The sequence below is a fragment of the Quercus suber genome, unplaced genomic scaffold (genome assembly GCF_002906115.3).
Source record: "Quercus suber isolate HL8 unplaced genomic scaffold, Cork oak 2.0 scaffold_372, whole genome shotgun sequence".
In the NCBI taxonomy this organism is placed as follows: Eukaryota; Viridiplantae; Streptophyta; class Magnoliopsida; order Fagales; family Fagaceae; genus Quercus; species Quercus suber.
Window position 1 is genome coordinate 165,828 of NW_027069824.1, and position 17,514 is coordinate 183,341.

Sequence of the window (17,514 nt, forward strand, 5' to 3'; positions counted from 1 at the left end):
AATAGTACAAGAAAAAAGGAAGGTTGAAACTTGATAGGCAAATTCCAAAACAATGTACTCAATGAAACAAGATCAAAGATTCAAATGAATGAATGATACCCTTGAAATTAAAAACATGTACAATAATAACTTTCATGGAAAAAAAAACTTCCATACTTGACTAATACATTACAATTGGCAAACCTTCAAATATGTCATGATTAAAAATCAAATACAAAAAAAAAAAACTGTTTTGCAATGAAACTGAAATCAACCCAATACTTTGACATTGACTAAAAACAGAGCTATGCAATCCTATCTTCTAGGTGCGGAGTATTCACTTGGCAACTGAAACCTACAGAGAGGGCAGACATGGCTTTTGTTGAGCCAACTAAGAATGCAGGTTCTGTGAAACGTGTGAGAGCAAGGCATGCGTGTAACATGAGACCCCACCGTAAAATTCTCCAAACAAACAGGACATGGGCCTCTCTCTCTATCGCCAACAATCACATCCTCAAGCTTCTTGATTGAAGACTCAGTAGCTCGCACCACAGGCTTGAACAACCTCTCTGCTTGTTCCCTTGACGCCATTAATGCCCGCTCTAAAAACGGCTCTTCCACCACCTCCTCCCAACACCAACGTGGAAGAGTTTGGCCGCTCGTAGCCTCCATGCTTAGCATGTTTTTAATCGCATCCATATTCCTTTGTTTTCGTTCTCTCTCTTTTCTGGCTTTCTCCAATGTTTCAAATTCACTGTGAGGCAGAGTTATTTCCTTCTTAATCGACAGCCTTATTCCCTTCATTATTTTGGAGTCAGTATTGTTCATCACTTCACTCGCTAAAGGGCGAGCAAAATCCAATATGTGCTTGATCAAATCATCAACATCCTCCAACACCGTCCAAGGTTGTTGTTGTTGCATTCCTTGTCTCCAGTGATACCTTTGCGACTCGATGTTCATGTCAGCAATCAGCTTTGATACCATGTTCAATGAAGAGGACGAGGAATTGCTATCACCATCATCGGAGATTAAGAACTCGCATGGGAAACTGAATACTGTATCTGCTTTAGGGTCATCCCTGATTTGCCTAGATGATACTGTTGCATTGGATGAATAATTTGTGATGACTTTGTATACGATGTAGATGTTGGGTTCATTGAATTTGTCCTTCGAGAGAGGAGCATCGGATGCATTGATATAGACATCGTAATCTTGATTGGAAGAAGAAGGTATGGTTATGGTAGCCATGTTGAAACCAAGAAATCAGAAAGCGATCGATAGTCAAAGACTAATGGAGTGGTAAAGCAACAAAGCAAGTCGTCTTTTTATACACGTACAATGATTTCAATTCCTTCCCGGAATCGGTTTCCGATATAGTATAGTATAATATAATAAAATATATTATACTATTTATTAGAATAATAGAATATAATAGAATATGTCACCTAACCCCCCCACCCCCACAAAAAAAAAAAACCCCTTTTTTTACTCTGGGCCTTCTGGCTTTTGGGCTGGTACGAATAGGCCTGAACATGAATCAAAATTTTTAACATAGTTCTTATTTCATAACATCAAAGACCTTAATCCAACAAACTTACTCCAAAATATTTATACAAGTCAAATTTAAAGTCCAAACATGATACATATGGGCAGGGTCTTAGTTATTGATTCACTGAGGAGTTAGTCGATTAAAAGAGCCCTTGCTCTAATTCATAATTGAAAGGGTGGCCGAGTAATGCAACCATTATTAAGAGCTTTTATTCAAAATATCCACTGAGTAATGCAACCATCATTAAGGGCTTTTATCCAAAATATCTACCGAGAAATTTTGCACAAAATACATTCTTTCTTTCTTCTCTTTTTTAATATTTTATTTTTTTTATTTATTTATAATTCGATAATTACAACATGGTTACAATCTGTTTATTGAAAATACCAAAAAATGTTAACCAATTAAGCTAAAAATTTATTGAATTGCATAGAGTATCTAAAACCTTATTTTAAATAGAGTTTATTAGAATTCAGTATTCACACATAAAAACAATTTCACCATCATTTTGAGCTCAAAATTTTCCAAAGACTAAGGTCAACATAGATCAAATAAAAAAGGTAAGAACGAAAATTACATCAAAGTGCTATTACACAATTCCAACTTCCACATTATGTTTTCCCTATAGAAAAAATTTATTCGATTTTCCAAGTCTAGTGGCATTTCCATAAACATCTCAACTATGCAACACTTTTGCATGCTGCTAATGGGGAACCACATAAACAATCATTCCCCAAAAAAGCACTAGCTGAGAAATTAGTCACAGGAAGCTTCCCACACAAATGGTTATAACTTACATTCAATTTTTCAAGCTTTGAAACCCCATTAGGCACTTTCCCAAACACCTCATTCCTAGATAAATCCAAGTACTTCAACCTCTCTACAATCCTCAAACTCTCCAAGTTGAACTTTAACTTATTCCTCGAGGCCCAAAAGCCCACCAAGTAATCAGTCTTATTCAAAAGCTCAATAGCACTGCCTGAAATTTCATTCTCTGAAAGATCAATGAAATCATAGAAATAAGTCTGTGAAGGCTTCCAATCCTCTAGTCTCAATTTAATTCCACACCTAGCTAGCTTCAGAGAGTATATGATTGGTGATGACGTGGCCCATTTTGGAATTTCACCGAGATGAAACTTGTTGTACGATAAATCAAGGGACTCTATGCCTTTCACGCTCATATTTGGGAAAGGGTCAATTAGGTAATTTCGCGAAAGGTCGAGGTTAAATATCTTCGTCAGATTCGCGAAACTTCTCGGCACGACTCCCGAGAAATTGTTCCGCGAGAGATTTAGAGTATCGAGGGTCTTGAAATTCCCGAGAAATTGGGGAATTTGACCGTTGAGACCGGTCTGGGCGAGCTCAAGGTAGAGCAGTTTTGGCGCCAGAGCGGAAATTGATGCCGGGAATTTCCCGGTAAATTTGTTGTGTGAGAGCCGGAGAATTCGGAGCTCCGAGAAGGATCCGAAAAAATCGGGTATGGATCCGGATAGTTGATTTCGGTCGAGCGAGAATAACGTCAGATTCTTGAGCTTTTGAATCCCGTTCGGTATTGGACCGGTGAGGCGGTTCCCGCCAAGTTTGAGCTGAGTCAACCCGGTTAACTGGGATATCGAACTCGGTATCGGACCCGAAAACTGGTTATCTGATAAACTCAGTGCAGATAGTCCGGTCAGGTTGCCGATGGATCCGGGTATTCGACCCGACAGCTTGTTGTTTTCGATGTAGATGAATTTGAGTTCGGGTAACCCAAAAAGGAAATCCGGAAAAGGACCCGAAATGTTTCGGAGATTTTGGAGGTAAAGTCCGTCTAGGAATTTGAGTTTAGAGAGAGAGGGTGAGATTGGGCCGGAGAGGAATGAATTGGGCTTATTGAGCTGGCCCATAAGAGAGAGACTTGTGACCCGGTTGCTGGCCAGGCAGTTTATGCCCGACCATGTGCAGCAGTCGGATCCGGATTTCCAAGAGCTGAGAATGCCGGATGGGTCTGCTGTGATGGAAGATTTGAAGCCTAAGAGACCCGTTTCATCGTCCACGTGGCAGGTGGCTGATGTGACTGTGAGGGAGTGGTGGGTGAGAATAGTGAAGACGAAGAAGAATAGGAGGAGGAAATGAGAGTGAGGATCAGAAACAGCGAGGCTCATGTTGGTTTTTTTTTTTTTTTTGGTTGATGTGAGTGGAAATGAAATGGGAATGATTTGTTGAGAAAGTAGCTTATGGGGTTTTATAGGGATAGAGATGTGCGCTGGTTTGACTTCAAACTTCAAAGTTCAAGTGGATTTTAGTTTAATCTAATCATTTCACGTGATCATGGATCCATATCTATTTACGGATACGTCAACAATGTTAATGGGTATCTATTTAAAACTTTTTTAATATAGTTTATTACCTATTATATTAAAGGCATTTGGTAATATAGAAAAAGTATTTTGTATTCATTCATTAGGTTATATCAAAATTTAATAAACAAAAGGTATGTGTGTAAAAATAATTACCACTAATACATGTTTTTTCATTGTTAGTGGATTAGTTATTTTTTATTAACATATCTCACATTTATTGAATTTTAATACTGTTGATATGGTATCATTTTATAGCAAATAGCTTATGACTCATCTTTTTATTATCCAAAAAAACCTATGATACAAATTTTTTATTATTATTAAACTTTCACATAATTTTAACTCAAAATTTTACAAAATGTTTCGTGTTAAGATAATAACTAATAAAAACTTGTCGGTCACAATGCGTGAAAAATCCTATCTCCATCAACAGCTAGCATTCTTGTGCTAGACAACAAGCATTCAAGGACCCATATTCCAAAATGTTGACTACTTTAAATTCAGTGGATAAAGGAACATGTGGTGAGGAATGATGAAGATGGCAATAACTACGCTCACTGGTCAAAGTCAAGCAAGTCTGCACAGGCTATCTCAGCCAAATTCAGAAATCAGAATTAGTTCCACTTCCACCGTGCTATTAGAATAGTGCTTTACTGCTTTTTAAAACCATGGTGCTTTGTTTTTAAATGACAAAGTCTCAGCCCTTGTTTACATGAAATGACACGTTTCTTACGTACACAGTCTCAGTCCTCACTTTCTCTCTCTCAAAGTAATGCTTGAGCTCGATTCAAGATCAATGGTTATATATACAAGGGCTTAAATTGACAAATGTATGTTCTTATTTTTGGAGGTGGGGTGGTCCAAATTTTGCAGTTCCTTGTGCTATTGCCTTTTTTGGCTATATAAAAGGGCTTAAATTGACAAAGGTATGATCTTTTTTTGATAATCACAAAGGTATGATCTTTCTACTTCATTAGAGGGAGATGTGAACAATATCTACTTTGAAATATTCTGGATTTACCCAAATGTAAAATCATTTGTGTTGGAAATTTGCTGGTGCTGCCTGGATGTTACCTTCTGAAATTTGGTTAAATGTGTCTGTGTCTCAAAGAATCTGTCAAACCAGAGACTAATAAATACATGATGTTTGTATGCATGTGTGTATATGTATATATGGTTGAGTATGTATGTAGTGGCGTTGTTACTAGGAACTAAGAAGATTGAATTGGTAGTAATAGTATATGATGTGACATTGTGACCGGATTTTTAGAAGATGTCCCTTACTTGAAACTTGAAAGGAGCAAACTTTGTTGACTTTGATTTGATGATACTAGGTTATTTTGAAAATTTTTAAGCAAGCAAGAGTGGTTATAATAATGCCTTCTGTTATCCTGTCTTGTAAAACACAAGGCTTGAACTTTTTTTTTCCTTCTCTTTTGGTGTTTTGATCTGGCTATGCAGTTTCTTTTTAATTGAAGAATCAAATTTTCATGTGAAGTCAAGAGTGATTATAATAAATGGAAATTACTTTCGAGTGCAAGTCAAATTCATTATTTTATTTTGTTATTGCATCAATTTCTATCATTGTTCTCTTATCTCTGGTTTCTTGTTATGGTGATGGTAAATTTTAGAGAACTTTAAAATGATAACATTTTTGCGTTTAAAGCGAGGCCGACAAGGGTTTAGATTATCCGAGAAAGATAGTGAGAACTGAGAAGCGAGCGACTTTGCATTTTGCATCCCATATGGATATGGTATTCTTATTTAATGGACCGTCATCTTGTTGAAGTAATTCTAAAGGAAGTGCAAAAGGGGAGGAAGGTTGATTACACTTTCAACAATCAAGCAGGGATAGATATTTTGATCTTGTTCAAGGAGACAATAGCATTACAACGTGACAAAATTTTCTTGAACAGAGACAGTTTTCATGGGAAAAAATCAAGGCAAATGGTCACAGCTTATGGTCATGTTTTGGTTGCTTGTGGAAGGTGATTTGTCAACTTATTTTTAGTCTCATGTATCAGTTTCACTTATATGACGTGTATGTACTAAAAACTTTAAATATTTAGCTACAAGAATAGAATTTGGCCCCCCAAATGTTTGAGTTAGTCGAATGATGCTTATAAATTCCAATAGAATTTGTCAATCGATCTAGTAATTATGTTTCTATAGAAACAAGGTAGTTTTTGTTTTCTCAAAATCGTTTTTTTACATTTTTAATATCAAACTAGACAACTTTTGTATTCTTATTGGAGCTTAAAAGATAATAAGTTCTCTTAAAAATTATCTTGCGAAGATACATATGTGAAAGTTAATTTTATATATACAATATATTTTATAAACTGTCCAACTCTAATATCAAAATATAATTGTTTATATATGTATATGTGTGCATGTATGTGATGATTTATCTTGACTTGTTACTACTATATTAGTACCAAAATTTGGCCTCTCAAACAAAAAAATCCTAGCTCTCCCTTGGTAATACAGAATCATGCCATAGTTAAATTATAACGATTTGTGTTTGATTTATGGAAATCCAGAGTCTGATGGACAATGTAGGTGTAGCCAAGTGTGTCAAGATATAGGCTGTAAATTGTGTTGGTGAAACTTTGTTTAGGCATGCTTAATTTATAAGCAACCTGCAGCATTTTTTTTTTTTTCGTCTTCAAGTAAATGGTATGTTAGTGAGCAATTAGATCAATGTGGTGTCTAAATTTATATATACTAATAGCAAACTACTCAATACATAAGAATATATAATTATTTTGAGAAGGGATATAATATATAATTTATTTTCTAATTTTATTATAAATTTATTGTGGACCGAAATGGACCGAACTAGATTGAATTGAATCAAATGAGACGGAATGGACTTAATTGGACCGAATTTGACTAAAATTGATCAAATGGACCAAAGGGGACCGAATTGGACCGAGATAGACCGAACTGGATTGAATTGAATTAAATGAGACCGAATTGGACTTAACTGGACCGAATTTAATTAAAATGGATCGAATGGACCAAAGTGGACTGAATTGGACCAATGAGGCTGAAGTGGACCAAAATAGACCGAAGTGGGTGTTTATTATCTCTATTTCTTGAAATTGATGAAAATAAGATATGGTTCTCTAAGTAGGAGAATAACTTGACCTTGAATACCATATTTGCATACAGATATGAATACAGTTGTAGAATAAATTTTTTTAGGGTGAATATAAACTAAAATTAAATAAATGGTGTTTGTAAGGACCCAATTTGAACTCTTGGCCCAAAAAGAAGTATGGACTTAAGCCCAAATAGCCCAAAGTAATAAATTTGTAGAGAGCGGGTTGTAGAACTGGGCTTTAGTGAATTAGACAATGAGCTAATAGATGTTTGTGATAAAGAAAAAAGGATAATAGACATTTACTAAAGAAGAAACGTCCTCGGCCAAATTCGAGAAGACCGATTCAAATATATTGCTATTAAGATTTGATTACAAGTTTGGTTCCAGATTGCTACAGTGTTTTTTCTCCTCCTTTCTCTCTCCCCCTTTCTCCAGGGATCTCCCACATTATATATCTCCTCCCTGGTAATCTTGGCACTCCATTTGTCAACCGTTTAAACCATTACTCGAGTACCCGTCTCATCAGACACCCCTTCTGGCTTTCTATGAGTTGCAGTGGCCAAGGAAACACTGTTCAGGGGTCTTCTCCACATAAATGCGGCCAAAAAAGTAGCTGCAGTGCATTTAATGTGAAGGTAACACCTTTTCCTTGGATATTTTTGGGTTTTTGCCCTTCTCTTGTGTTTATGAGACACGCTTCTGACACTAGTGTCTCCATTGAGGTCATTTTCGTTGTTGGGATACGTATTGGAGCAATGTTCGTCGTGGCCGAGGAGGTATTACTCCTCGAACCATGTTTTTACTCATTTCTTACTCATGAGACACTGAGCTGAAATCCTTCAACTATTTGTCTCTCCTTGGACAGGCCAACGTCCTTGGATAAAGCCCAAGGCCCAATGTACCGTTTTGGGCCTTGTCCCTACAGTGTCTATGTCCAAGTTGTTTGTATTACATGTATTTTCTATTATAAGTTATATTTAGGTTCAAGAAAGTGTAAAATCATGGTAATAAAAAGTGATGGTCCTATCATGATTGGTAAGTTACAATTAGTTTTAAAAATGTGTAAAGACAATGCATTATTGACATACATATGCTAATTATGCTCATATTGATGTCATCTCATAGGTGTTGCCATGTCAGTGATATTTTGGTCTCTAGTCCATGAGCAATTAGATTTATTTGATCAATGTATGTGTGCGCGCACTACTCATATTTCATATTGAATCAATCACAGATTCACAACAGCATTCTGTCTGGAAAGATGTGTGTTTTTTTTTTTTTTTTTTATGAATGTAAAGATGTGTTTTGATGCTCTCTTGAAACAAGGAAAAAAAAGGAAAGAAAAGAAAGAAAACGTTTCCCTCCACCCTTATGAATATAAATCATATTGATCACGCCTGGAACTGGAAGCAAGTCATAATAAGATATGTTTTTTTTGTATTGGTGCATATCTGATTCTTATATGTTGTAAGTTGTAACTAAACTGCTTTGAAAGTTTGTCATACAATGGCCACATATCACATATGCATTAATTTTTGCTCTACATTTTTTCCCTTCTTTTAATTTTCTGTTTTTTAGTTTTTACGTTCGCTTCTCTTCAAGAGATGCTACGTCCACAATATTTTTACAATATTTTCACAACAAATTATAGATGGTTAGTTATTATTGGTTCAAATTTGAACCTAATACCAAGATTACTTTTTTACCCTAATAATAACAACTAGTAACAACCTGCCACTTAAAATTTGTTGTAAAAATGTTGTGAACATATCATTTCTCATTCTCTTCTCCTTTGAAGTCCAACATGCAATCTTTTCAGCTTTTAGTTGTCTTTTATTTATTTTTTTTTTATTTCATTAAGACAAGGTTAATATTTGAATTTTTGCTTAATTTTTATATTATTTCATTACGACAATCGGAATTTCTTCCCTTTTTGTTTTCTTGTTGTGATACCAAATTAAATCACACAAGGTTTTTGCATCTCAATGTGGTGACTGGTTCCACGGGCCAATAATAGAGAATCCCTTCAACATATTTTTAACATAGGTCTTATTTCATAACATCAAAGACCTTAATCCAACAAACTTAGTCCAAAATCATTCTCAAAAAAAAAAAAAAAAAAAAAAAAAAAACTTAGTCCCAAATATTTATACAAGTCAAATTTAAAGTCCAAACATGATACACATAGGCAAGGTCTTAGTTATTGATTCACTGAGGAGTTAGTCGATTAAAAGAGCCCTTGCTCTACTTCCTAATTGAAAGGGCGGCCAAGTAATGCAACCATTATTAAGGGCTTTTATCCAAAATATCAATCGAGGAATTTTGCACAAATTACCTTCTTTTTTTCTTCTCCTTTTTCTTTATTAATATATAATTCGATAGTAATGAAATCTTTCAAATTCAGTGAAAATACCAAAAAATGCTAACCGGTTGAACTAAAAACTTGTTGGATTGCCCAGAATACTCAAGACGTTATTTTTGACAGAATTTATTAGAATTCAGTATTTACACAAAGAAAGCTTATATCCCACATCTTCCATAGTAAAAACAATTTCATCATCATTTTGAGTTCAAAATTTTCCAAAGACTAATGTTAACATAGATCAAATAAAAAAGGCAAGAACGAAAATTACATCAAAGTGCCATTAAATAATTCCAACTTCCACATTTTGTTTTCCCTATAGAAAAAATTTATTCGATTTTCCAAGTCTAGTGGCATTTCCATAAACATCTCAACTATGCAACACTTTTGCATGCTGCTAATGGGAAACCACATAAACAATCATTCCCCAAAAAAGCACTAGCTGAGAAATTAGTCACAGGAAGCTTCCCACACAAATGGTTATAACTTACATTCAATTTTTCAAGCTTTGAAACCCCATTAGGCACTTTCCCAAAGACCTCATTCCTAGATAAATCCAAGTACTTCAACCTCTCTACAATCCTCAAACTCTCCAAGTTGAACTTTAACTTATTGCTCGAGGCCCAAAAGCCCACCAAGTAATCAGTCTTATTCAAAAGCCCAATAGCACTGCCTGAAATTTCATTTTGTGAGAGATCAATGAAATCATATATATAAGTCTCTGAAGGTTTCCAATCCTCTAATCTCAATTTAATTCCACACCTGGCTAGCTTCAGAGAGTAAATTATTGGTGATGACGTGGCCCATTTCAGAATTTCACCGAGGTGAAATTTGTTGTACGATAAATCAAGGGACTCTATGCCTTTCACACTCATATTGGGGAAAGGGTCAATTAGGTAATTTCGTGAAAGATCGAGGTTAAATATATCCGTGAGATTCGCAAAACTTCTCGGCATGACCCCCGAGAAACTGTTTTGCGAGAGATCTAGTGTGTCGAGGGTCTTGAAATTCTCGAGAAATTGGGGAATTTGACCATTGAGACCGGTTTGGGCGAGCTCGAGGTTGACCAGTTTTGGCGCCAAAAAGGAAATCGATGCTGGGAATTTCCCGGTAAATTTGTTGTGTAAGAGCCTGAGAATTCGGAGCTCCGAGAAGGATCCGAAAAATTCGAGTATGGGTCCGGATAGTTGGTGATGAGTGTGAACTCGTCAGTACTGTTCGTCGGATGGAGATGATCCTTCAACTTCCACAGATGGTCACCAGTGTGGTGCCTGCTACAACGCCTCCGATGCCAAAGTCAGAATATGAAACTCTCTTAAAAGAAAAGCAATATAAGATGAACAGAACAACAAATAAACAATCTCCTTTCTTACTTGTCTCCTCATTTTTTTTGGCGATGTCTGGGACATATATATCTTCTTATGGCCTCTAGCCGTTGGGGTAGTTATGGAGGTCTTAATGCTCCTTTTGGTAACGTCTGGGGCCGTTTAATGTGTCATCGCTGTCCTTCAACGGATTGTACAGTTGTCCCTGTAACCGTTTTGGGTTTGATTGCCTGCATTGAATGGTCTGGATATCTTCGTCAGTAAAGCATATAATTGACTCACCTAGCCAGAGTTTGGATTCGTCTGTATTGATGGGATCGTCCATGTGTAAATGAACTCGTCAGCTCCGTCAGTTGCCCCCCGATTCCGTGTTCATTATTTAAATGACGACCATAGAATGTGAAGAGTTTACAGTTTACGAGTGTCGTTTGGGATTTCGATTAGCATTAAATGCAAAGTGGTGGCGTTTCACAAATCGTGGCATACGTGGCACGTGCCGGTGGGTGGAGTTAATGCTTTGATTTGGTGGGACTATTGGGCTTACCGCTGGTTTTTCCAGTTTTCCAAAGCCTTAGTTTAAAACTTCTTCTTGTTCACTTTTTTCAAAAATCCTTCAATCATTTGCTTTGATCATCCTCTCCGGCGACCTCTCTCTGCAACCTTTCTCCGAACTGGCAATCGGCATGGTGGTGCTCCCTCTTCTGATCGCTTCCTTAAGGTACGCCCATTCTCCTGTGTTACTCTTCTTCGCCTTGTTGTGGCTTTGCATCTGATCTTTTTCTCTTTTCTCTTTTTGTTTGTTCTAAATTCCATGGGGGGTAGTTCGTCGTTGTGTCTTTTATTTGGTTTTCATGGTTTTAAAACCATGGTGCTTTGTTTTTAAATGACAAAGTCTCAGCCCTTGTTTACATGAAATGACACGTTTCTTACGTACACAGTCTCAGTCCTCACTTTCTCTCTCTCAAAGTAATGCTTGAGCTCGATTCAAGATCAATGGTTATATATACAAGGGCTTAAATTGACAAATGTATGTTCTTATTTTTGGAGGTGGGGTGGTCCAAATATTGCAGTTCCTTGTGCTATTGCCTTTTTTGGCTATATAAAAGGGCTTAAATTGACAAAGGTATGATCTTTTTTTTTTGATAATCACAAAGGTATGATCTTTCTCCTTCATTAGAGGGAGATGTGAACAATATTTACTTTGAAATATTCTGGATTTACCCAAATGTAAAATCATTTGTGTTGGAAATTTGCTGGTGCTGCCTGGACGTTACCTTCTGAAATTTGGTTAAATGTGTCTGTGTCTCAAAGAATCTGTTAAACCAGAGACTAATAAATACATGATGTTTGTATGCATGTGTGTATATGTATATATGGTTGAGTATGTATGTAGTGGCGTTGTTACTAGGAACTAAGAAGATTGAATTGGTAGTAATAGTATATGATGTGACATTGTGACCGGATTTTTAGAAGATGTCCTTTACTTGAAACTTGAAAGGAGCAAACTTTGTTGACTTTGATTTGATGATACTAGGTTATTTTGAAAATTTTTAAGCAAGCAAGAGTGGTTATAATAATGCCTTCTGTTATCCTGTCTTGTAAAACACAAGGCTTCAACCTTTTTTTTTCCTTCTCTTTTGGTGTTTTGATCTGGCTATGCAGTTTCTTTTTAATTGAAGAATCAAATTTTCATGTGAAGTCAAGAGTGATTATAATAAATGGAAATTACTTTCGAGTGCAAGTCAAATTCATTATTTTATTTTGTTATTGCATCAATTTCTATCATTGTTCTTTTATCTCTGGTTTCTTGTTATTGTGATGGTAAATTTTACAGAACTTTAAAATGATAACATTTTTGCGTTTAAAGCGAGGCCGACAAGGGTTTAGATTATCCGAGAAAGATAGTGAGAACTGAGAAGCGAGCGACTTTGCATTTTGCATCCCATATGGATATGGTATTCGTATTTAATGGACCGTTATCTTGTTGAAGTAATGCTAAAGGAAGTGCAAAAGGGGAGGAAGGTTGATTACACTTTCAACAATCATGCAGGGATAGATATGTTGATCTTGTTCAAGGAGACAATAGCATTACAACATGACAAAATTTTCTTGAACAGAGACAGTTTTCATGGGAAAAAATCAAGGCAAATGGTCACAGCTTATGGTGATGTTTTGGTTGCTTGTGGAAGGTGATTTGTCAACTTATTTTTAGTCTCATGTATCAGTTTCACTTATATGATGTGTATGTACTAAAAACTTTAAATATTTAGCTACAAGAATAGAATTTGGCCCCCCAAATGTTTGAGTTAGTCCAATGATGCTTATAAATTCCAATAGAATTTGTCAATCGATCTAGTAATTATAGAAACAAGGTAGTTTTTGTTTTCTCAAAATCGTTTTTTTTACATTTTTAATATCAAACTAGACAACTTTTGTATTCTCATTGGAGCTTAAAAGATAATAAGTTCTCTTAAAAATTATCTTGTGAAGATACATATGTGAAAGTTATTAATTTTATATATACAATATATTTTATAAACTGTCCAACTCTAATATCAAAATATAATTGTTTATATATATATGTGTGTGCATGTATGTGATGATTTATCTTGACTTGTTACTACTATATTAGTACCAAAATTTGGCCCCTCAAACAAAAAATCCTAGCTCTCCCTTGGTAATACAGAATCATGCCATAGTTAAATTATAACGATTTGTGTTTGATTTATGGAAATCCAGAGTCTGATGGACAATGTAGGTGTAGCCAAGTGTGTCAAGATATAGGCTGTAAAGGTGTTGGTGAAACTTTGTTTAGGCATGCTTAATTTATAAACAACCTGCAGCATTTTTTTTTTCGTTTTCAAGTAAATGGTCTGTTAGTGAGCAATTAGATCAATGTGGTGTCTAAATTTATATATACTAATAGCAAACTACTCAATACATGAGAATATATAATTATTTTAAGAAGGGATATAATATATAATTTATTTTCTAATTTTATTATAAATTTATTGTGGACCGAAATGGACCGAACTAGATTGAATTGAATTGAATCAAATGAGACCGAATGGACTTAACTGGACCGAATTTGACTAAAATTGATCAAATGGACCAAAGGGGACCGAATTGGACCGAGATAGACCGAACTGGACTGAATTGAATTAAATGAGACCGAAATGGACTTAACTGGACCGAATTTAATTAAAATGGATCTAATGGACCAAAGTGGACTGAATTGGACCAGTGACGCTGAAGTGGACCAAAATAGACTGAAGTGGGTGTTTATTATCTCTATTTCTTGAAATTTATGAAAATAAGATATGGTTCTCTAAGTAGGAGAATAACTTGACCTTGAATACCATATTTGCATACAGATATGAATACAATTGTAGAATAAAATTTTTGAGGGTGAATATAAACTAAAATTAAATAAATGCTGTTTGTAAGGACCCAATTTGAACTCTTGGCCCAAAAAGAAGTATGGACTTAAGCCCAAATAGCCCAAAGTAATAAATTTGTAGAGGGCGGGTTGTAGAACTGGGCTATAGTGAATTAGACAATGAGCTAATAGATTTTTGTGATAAAGAAAAAAGGATAGTAGACATTTACTAAAGAAGAAACGTCCTCGGCCAAATTCGAGAAGACCGATTCAAATATATTGCTATTGAGATTTGATTACAAGTTTGGTTCCAAACTGCTACAGTGTTTTTTCTCCTCCTTTCTCTCTCCCCCTTTCTTTAGGGATCTCCCACATTATATATCTCCTCCCTGGTAATCTTGGCACTCCATTTGTCAACCGTTTANTTAGTGCTGACTCCAAACCTAGGTGCTTACTCCTAGGTCATATCCCTTTATTTTTCATTGTTTCAATTTTGTTCTGGTTGTCCTACATTAGTTTTGGTATCAGAGCAATCACCGATCTGTTTGAAGCATCATCGCAAGTCAATCCAGGACCAGACAAAAAAAATAAAAAAGCTTTCATCGTATATTTTCCATCACCAGAAATCCAGCCACCACACCACCTTCAAAATCCCTTCACGACATCTTTGCCAAACCAACATTAGAAAACCATCTCTCCATACCCACACATATCAAGCCACCAAAAGGTTACCCATCAACCAAAGCCCTTTGACCCAACAACCAACAAACCCCATCTGTCAATCTTGGCCACCGTTGAAGCACCACACCAGCTGCCAGAAAAGCCAACCACCTCTGTTCTGCGCCGCCGCAAGCCCACCAGACTCATGAAAGCCGTGGTTGAGACTTCGCCGAACCCAACTGCGACACCAAGCTCAACCCAATCTTGTAAGGTAACTTGTAAATAGCCTGTGTTAAAATCCTAAAATCCTAGCACACTTCTCTTTGCAATATCCAATCCATATGACCTCACGTGATACATAACTTGTGACCGACCCATTAACCCCAGCACAAACCCGTTATAAAAAAAAAAATTCTTTACCTGGCCTAGTTTCCCTTTAAAAGTCCACCCATTAGCCCGATTTCCTAACAAACGCAAGTCTAAGCCTATTGTTTTTCCTAACAAACACAAGCCTAAGCCTATTTTTTGACAACCCAATACTATACCGACCCATAAAACCTTGCCTGACCAAAAATAAAAAGGTAGAAAATTAAGTTTTAGTCTTTGTGTATTGTGCCTCTAAGTTGGAGCTGGAAAATGACTTCCTTTGATATATATATAGAAAGCCTGAGAAGTAGCTTAAAGATAGAGAATTTGAGAAGCAAATTAAGGAGGTTGGGAATAGACTCCTTAACCCTCCATTGATGATCTTCTCACTCTTCTTGATAAAGTTGAAAATTTGTTGGCATATGTGGAGCAAGAACCATCCAAATCAATGCGAGATGCACTTTTACCCTCAGTGAAGGCATTGATCACTAATAAACTTTTGCGACATACTGAAATGGATGTGAAGGTTTCAGTTGTATCTTGCATTATTGAGATTACAAGGATAACAGCACCAGATGCCCTATATAAGGATGAGCAAATGAAAGAAATATTTCAGTTTATTGTGACAGCATTTAAAAATATGCCTCATGTGTCTACTCGCTCTTATAAGAAGGTGGTTTCAATTCTTGATACCATTGCAAAGGTCAAGTTATGCTTGGTGATGCTGGATCTTGAGTGTGATGCATTGGTTGTTGAGATGTTTCAAAGTTTCTTAAAGATAATTAGGTCCAACTATCCACCTGTTGTACTTTCAGCCATGGAAATAATTATGAATCTGGTTATAGATGAAAGTGAAGACTTTTCCTTAGATCTTCTCAGTTCACTTTTTGCTAGTGTAAGAAAGGAAAATTAGAATGTTTCACCTATGTCGTGGAAATTGGGGGAGCAAATAATCACTAGGATTAATGCCTAACTAAAAAAGATAATGGCACCCACTCAAAAAAAAAAAAAAAAATGCAGCTAGCTTGAGGGTGCACATGATATGAAAGCTGAAGTTGTTAAATGTGCTTCTGATCAACCTTCCATGGTGCTTGAAGATCTACATCTTGGTGAAGTCGAAGAGGTTCAAACCACACTGTTTCCTATGGTTCATAAGGTTCAAAACGAGATTATACTAATTCCGCACATTGATTTTGTTATTCCAAATGAGTTTGATGCGGTGGAATTCAAGGTTTTTCTTTTCCTTGTACTCCCTAAGGTGATTCCAGACTTGAAGCAAGTGTTACTTGTCAGCATCCTAATCCTTCAATGCTTTAAAACTTGAGGTCGAGTTTTCTCCAACCTGAAAAGAATGATGCAGGAGACGCGAGAAGATTTTTATTTTTTATTATTTATGTTTGCAAGTCAATTGTTTTTTTTTTTTTAGGTCCTAGTAGCTTATTAGGCTATTAATATTTTAATTTGGAAGCAAGGTTATTTTCATAATAAGGCAATTAGGGTTTCCTAGCCAATTAGAACTAGGGTTCAGCAATCCTTTATAAACAACCTATTATACTCCTTAAGGAAATAGCTGATATTTTGATGAATAAAAAAATGGTCGTTTGGTCTTTCTTTGGTTTGGTGCTGACTCCAGGTTTATCCTAGGTGCTGACTCCTAATGGTTTCCCCGCTTGATGCTGACTCCAAGTCAGGCCTAGGTGCTTACTGCTAGGTCATATCCTTTTATTTTTCCGTTGTTTCAATTTTGTTCTGATTGTCCTATGACAGTCTGTGTCGCAAAGAATCTGTTAAACCAGAGACTAATAAATACATAATGTATGTATGCATGTGTGTATATGTATGGTTGAGTATGTATTAGTGTTGTTACTATAAGAACTAAGAAGATTGAATTTGTAGTAATAGTATATGATGTGACATTGTGACTGGATTTTTGGAAGATGTCCCTTACTTGAAAGGAGCAAACTTTGTTGACTTTGATTTGATGATACTTAGTTATTTTAAAAATTTTTAAGCAATCAAGAGTGATTATAATAATGCTTTCTGTTATCCTGTCCTGTAAAACACAAGGCTTCAACTTTTTTTTTTCTTCTCTTTTGGTGTTTTGATCTGGCTATGCAGTTTCTCTTTAATTGAAGAATCAAATTTTCATGTGAAGCCAAAGAGTGATTAGAATGAATGGAAATTACTTTCGAGTGCAAGTCAAATTCATTATTTTATTTGTTATTGCTTCAATTTCTATCATTGTTCTTTTATTTCTGGTTTCTTGTTATTGTGATGGTAAATTTTAGAGCGAGGCCGACAAGGGTTTAGATTATCCAAGAAAGATGATCCAAGAAAGACAGTGAGAATTGAGGAGCGAGCGACTTTGCATTTTGCATCCCATTTGGATATGGTATTCTTATTTAATGGACCGTTATCTTATTGAAGTAATGCTAAAGGAAGT

General features: G+C 35.8%; 3 protein-coding genes across 3 annotated transcripts; 1 reads left to right on the forward strand and 2 right to left on the reverse strand.

The window, feature by feature from the left end:
* Positions 1 to 2,023: 2,023 nt before the first annotated feature.
* LOC112029382 (receptor-like protein 53) lies at positions 2,024 to 3,704 on the reverse strand. Its single transcript, XM_065760579.1, has one exon. It carries the CDS (start codon positions 3,670 to 3,672, stop codon positions 2,209 to 2,211), a length of 1,464 nt encoding a protein of 487 aa, XP_065616651.1. The 5' UTR covers positions 3,673 to 3,704; the 3' UTR covers positions 2,024 to 2,208.
* Positions 3,705 to 9,571: 5,867 nt separating this feature from the next.
* Positions 9,572 to 10,991, reverse strand: LOC111991556 (leucine-rich repeat protein FLOR 1). Its single transcript, XM_024023335.2, has 2 exons — positions 10,949 to 10,991; positions 9,572 to 10,545 (listed from the first exon to the last, which is right to left on the reverse strand). Exons 1-2 carry the CDS (start codon positions 10,989 to 10,991, stop codon positions 9,716 to 9,718), a joined length of 873 nt encoding a protein of 290 aa, XP_023879103.1. The 3' UTR covers positions 9,572 to 9,715.
* Positions 10,992 to 15,519: 4,528 nt separating this feature from the next.
* LOC111991555 (sister chromatid cohesion protein PDS5 homolog C) lies at positions 15,520 to 15,984 on the forward strand. The gene has a single exon (XM_024023334.1). The coding sequence runs from the start codon at positions 15,520 to 15,522 to the stop codon at positions 15,982 to 15,984; it is 465 nt and encodes a 154-aa protein (XP_023879102.1).
* Positions 15,985 to 17,514: the final 1,530 nt, after the last annotated feature.

Bases quoted from the DNA above. Each gene is read 5' to 3' on its own strand.
- LOC111991556 (XM_024023335.2), bottom strand. From the start codon at position 10,991: ATGGACGATCCCATCAATACAGACGAATCCAAACTCTGGCTAG. The intron at 10,546-10,948 runs GTGAGTCAATTA...AGTACTGACGAG, and splicing joins CGAATCCAAACTCTGGCTAG to TTCACACTCATCACCAACTA.
- LOC112029382 (XM_065760579.1), bottom strand. From the start codon at position 3,672: ATGAGCCTCGCTGTTTCTGATCCTCACTCTCATTTCCTCCTCCTATTC.
- LOC111991555 (XM_024023334.1), top strand. From the start codon at position 15,520: ATGCGAGATGCACTTTTACCCTCAGTGAAGGCATTGATCACTAATAAA.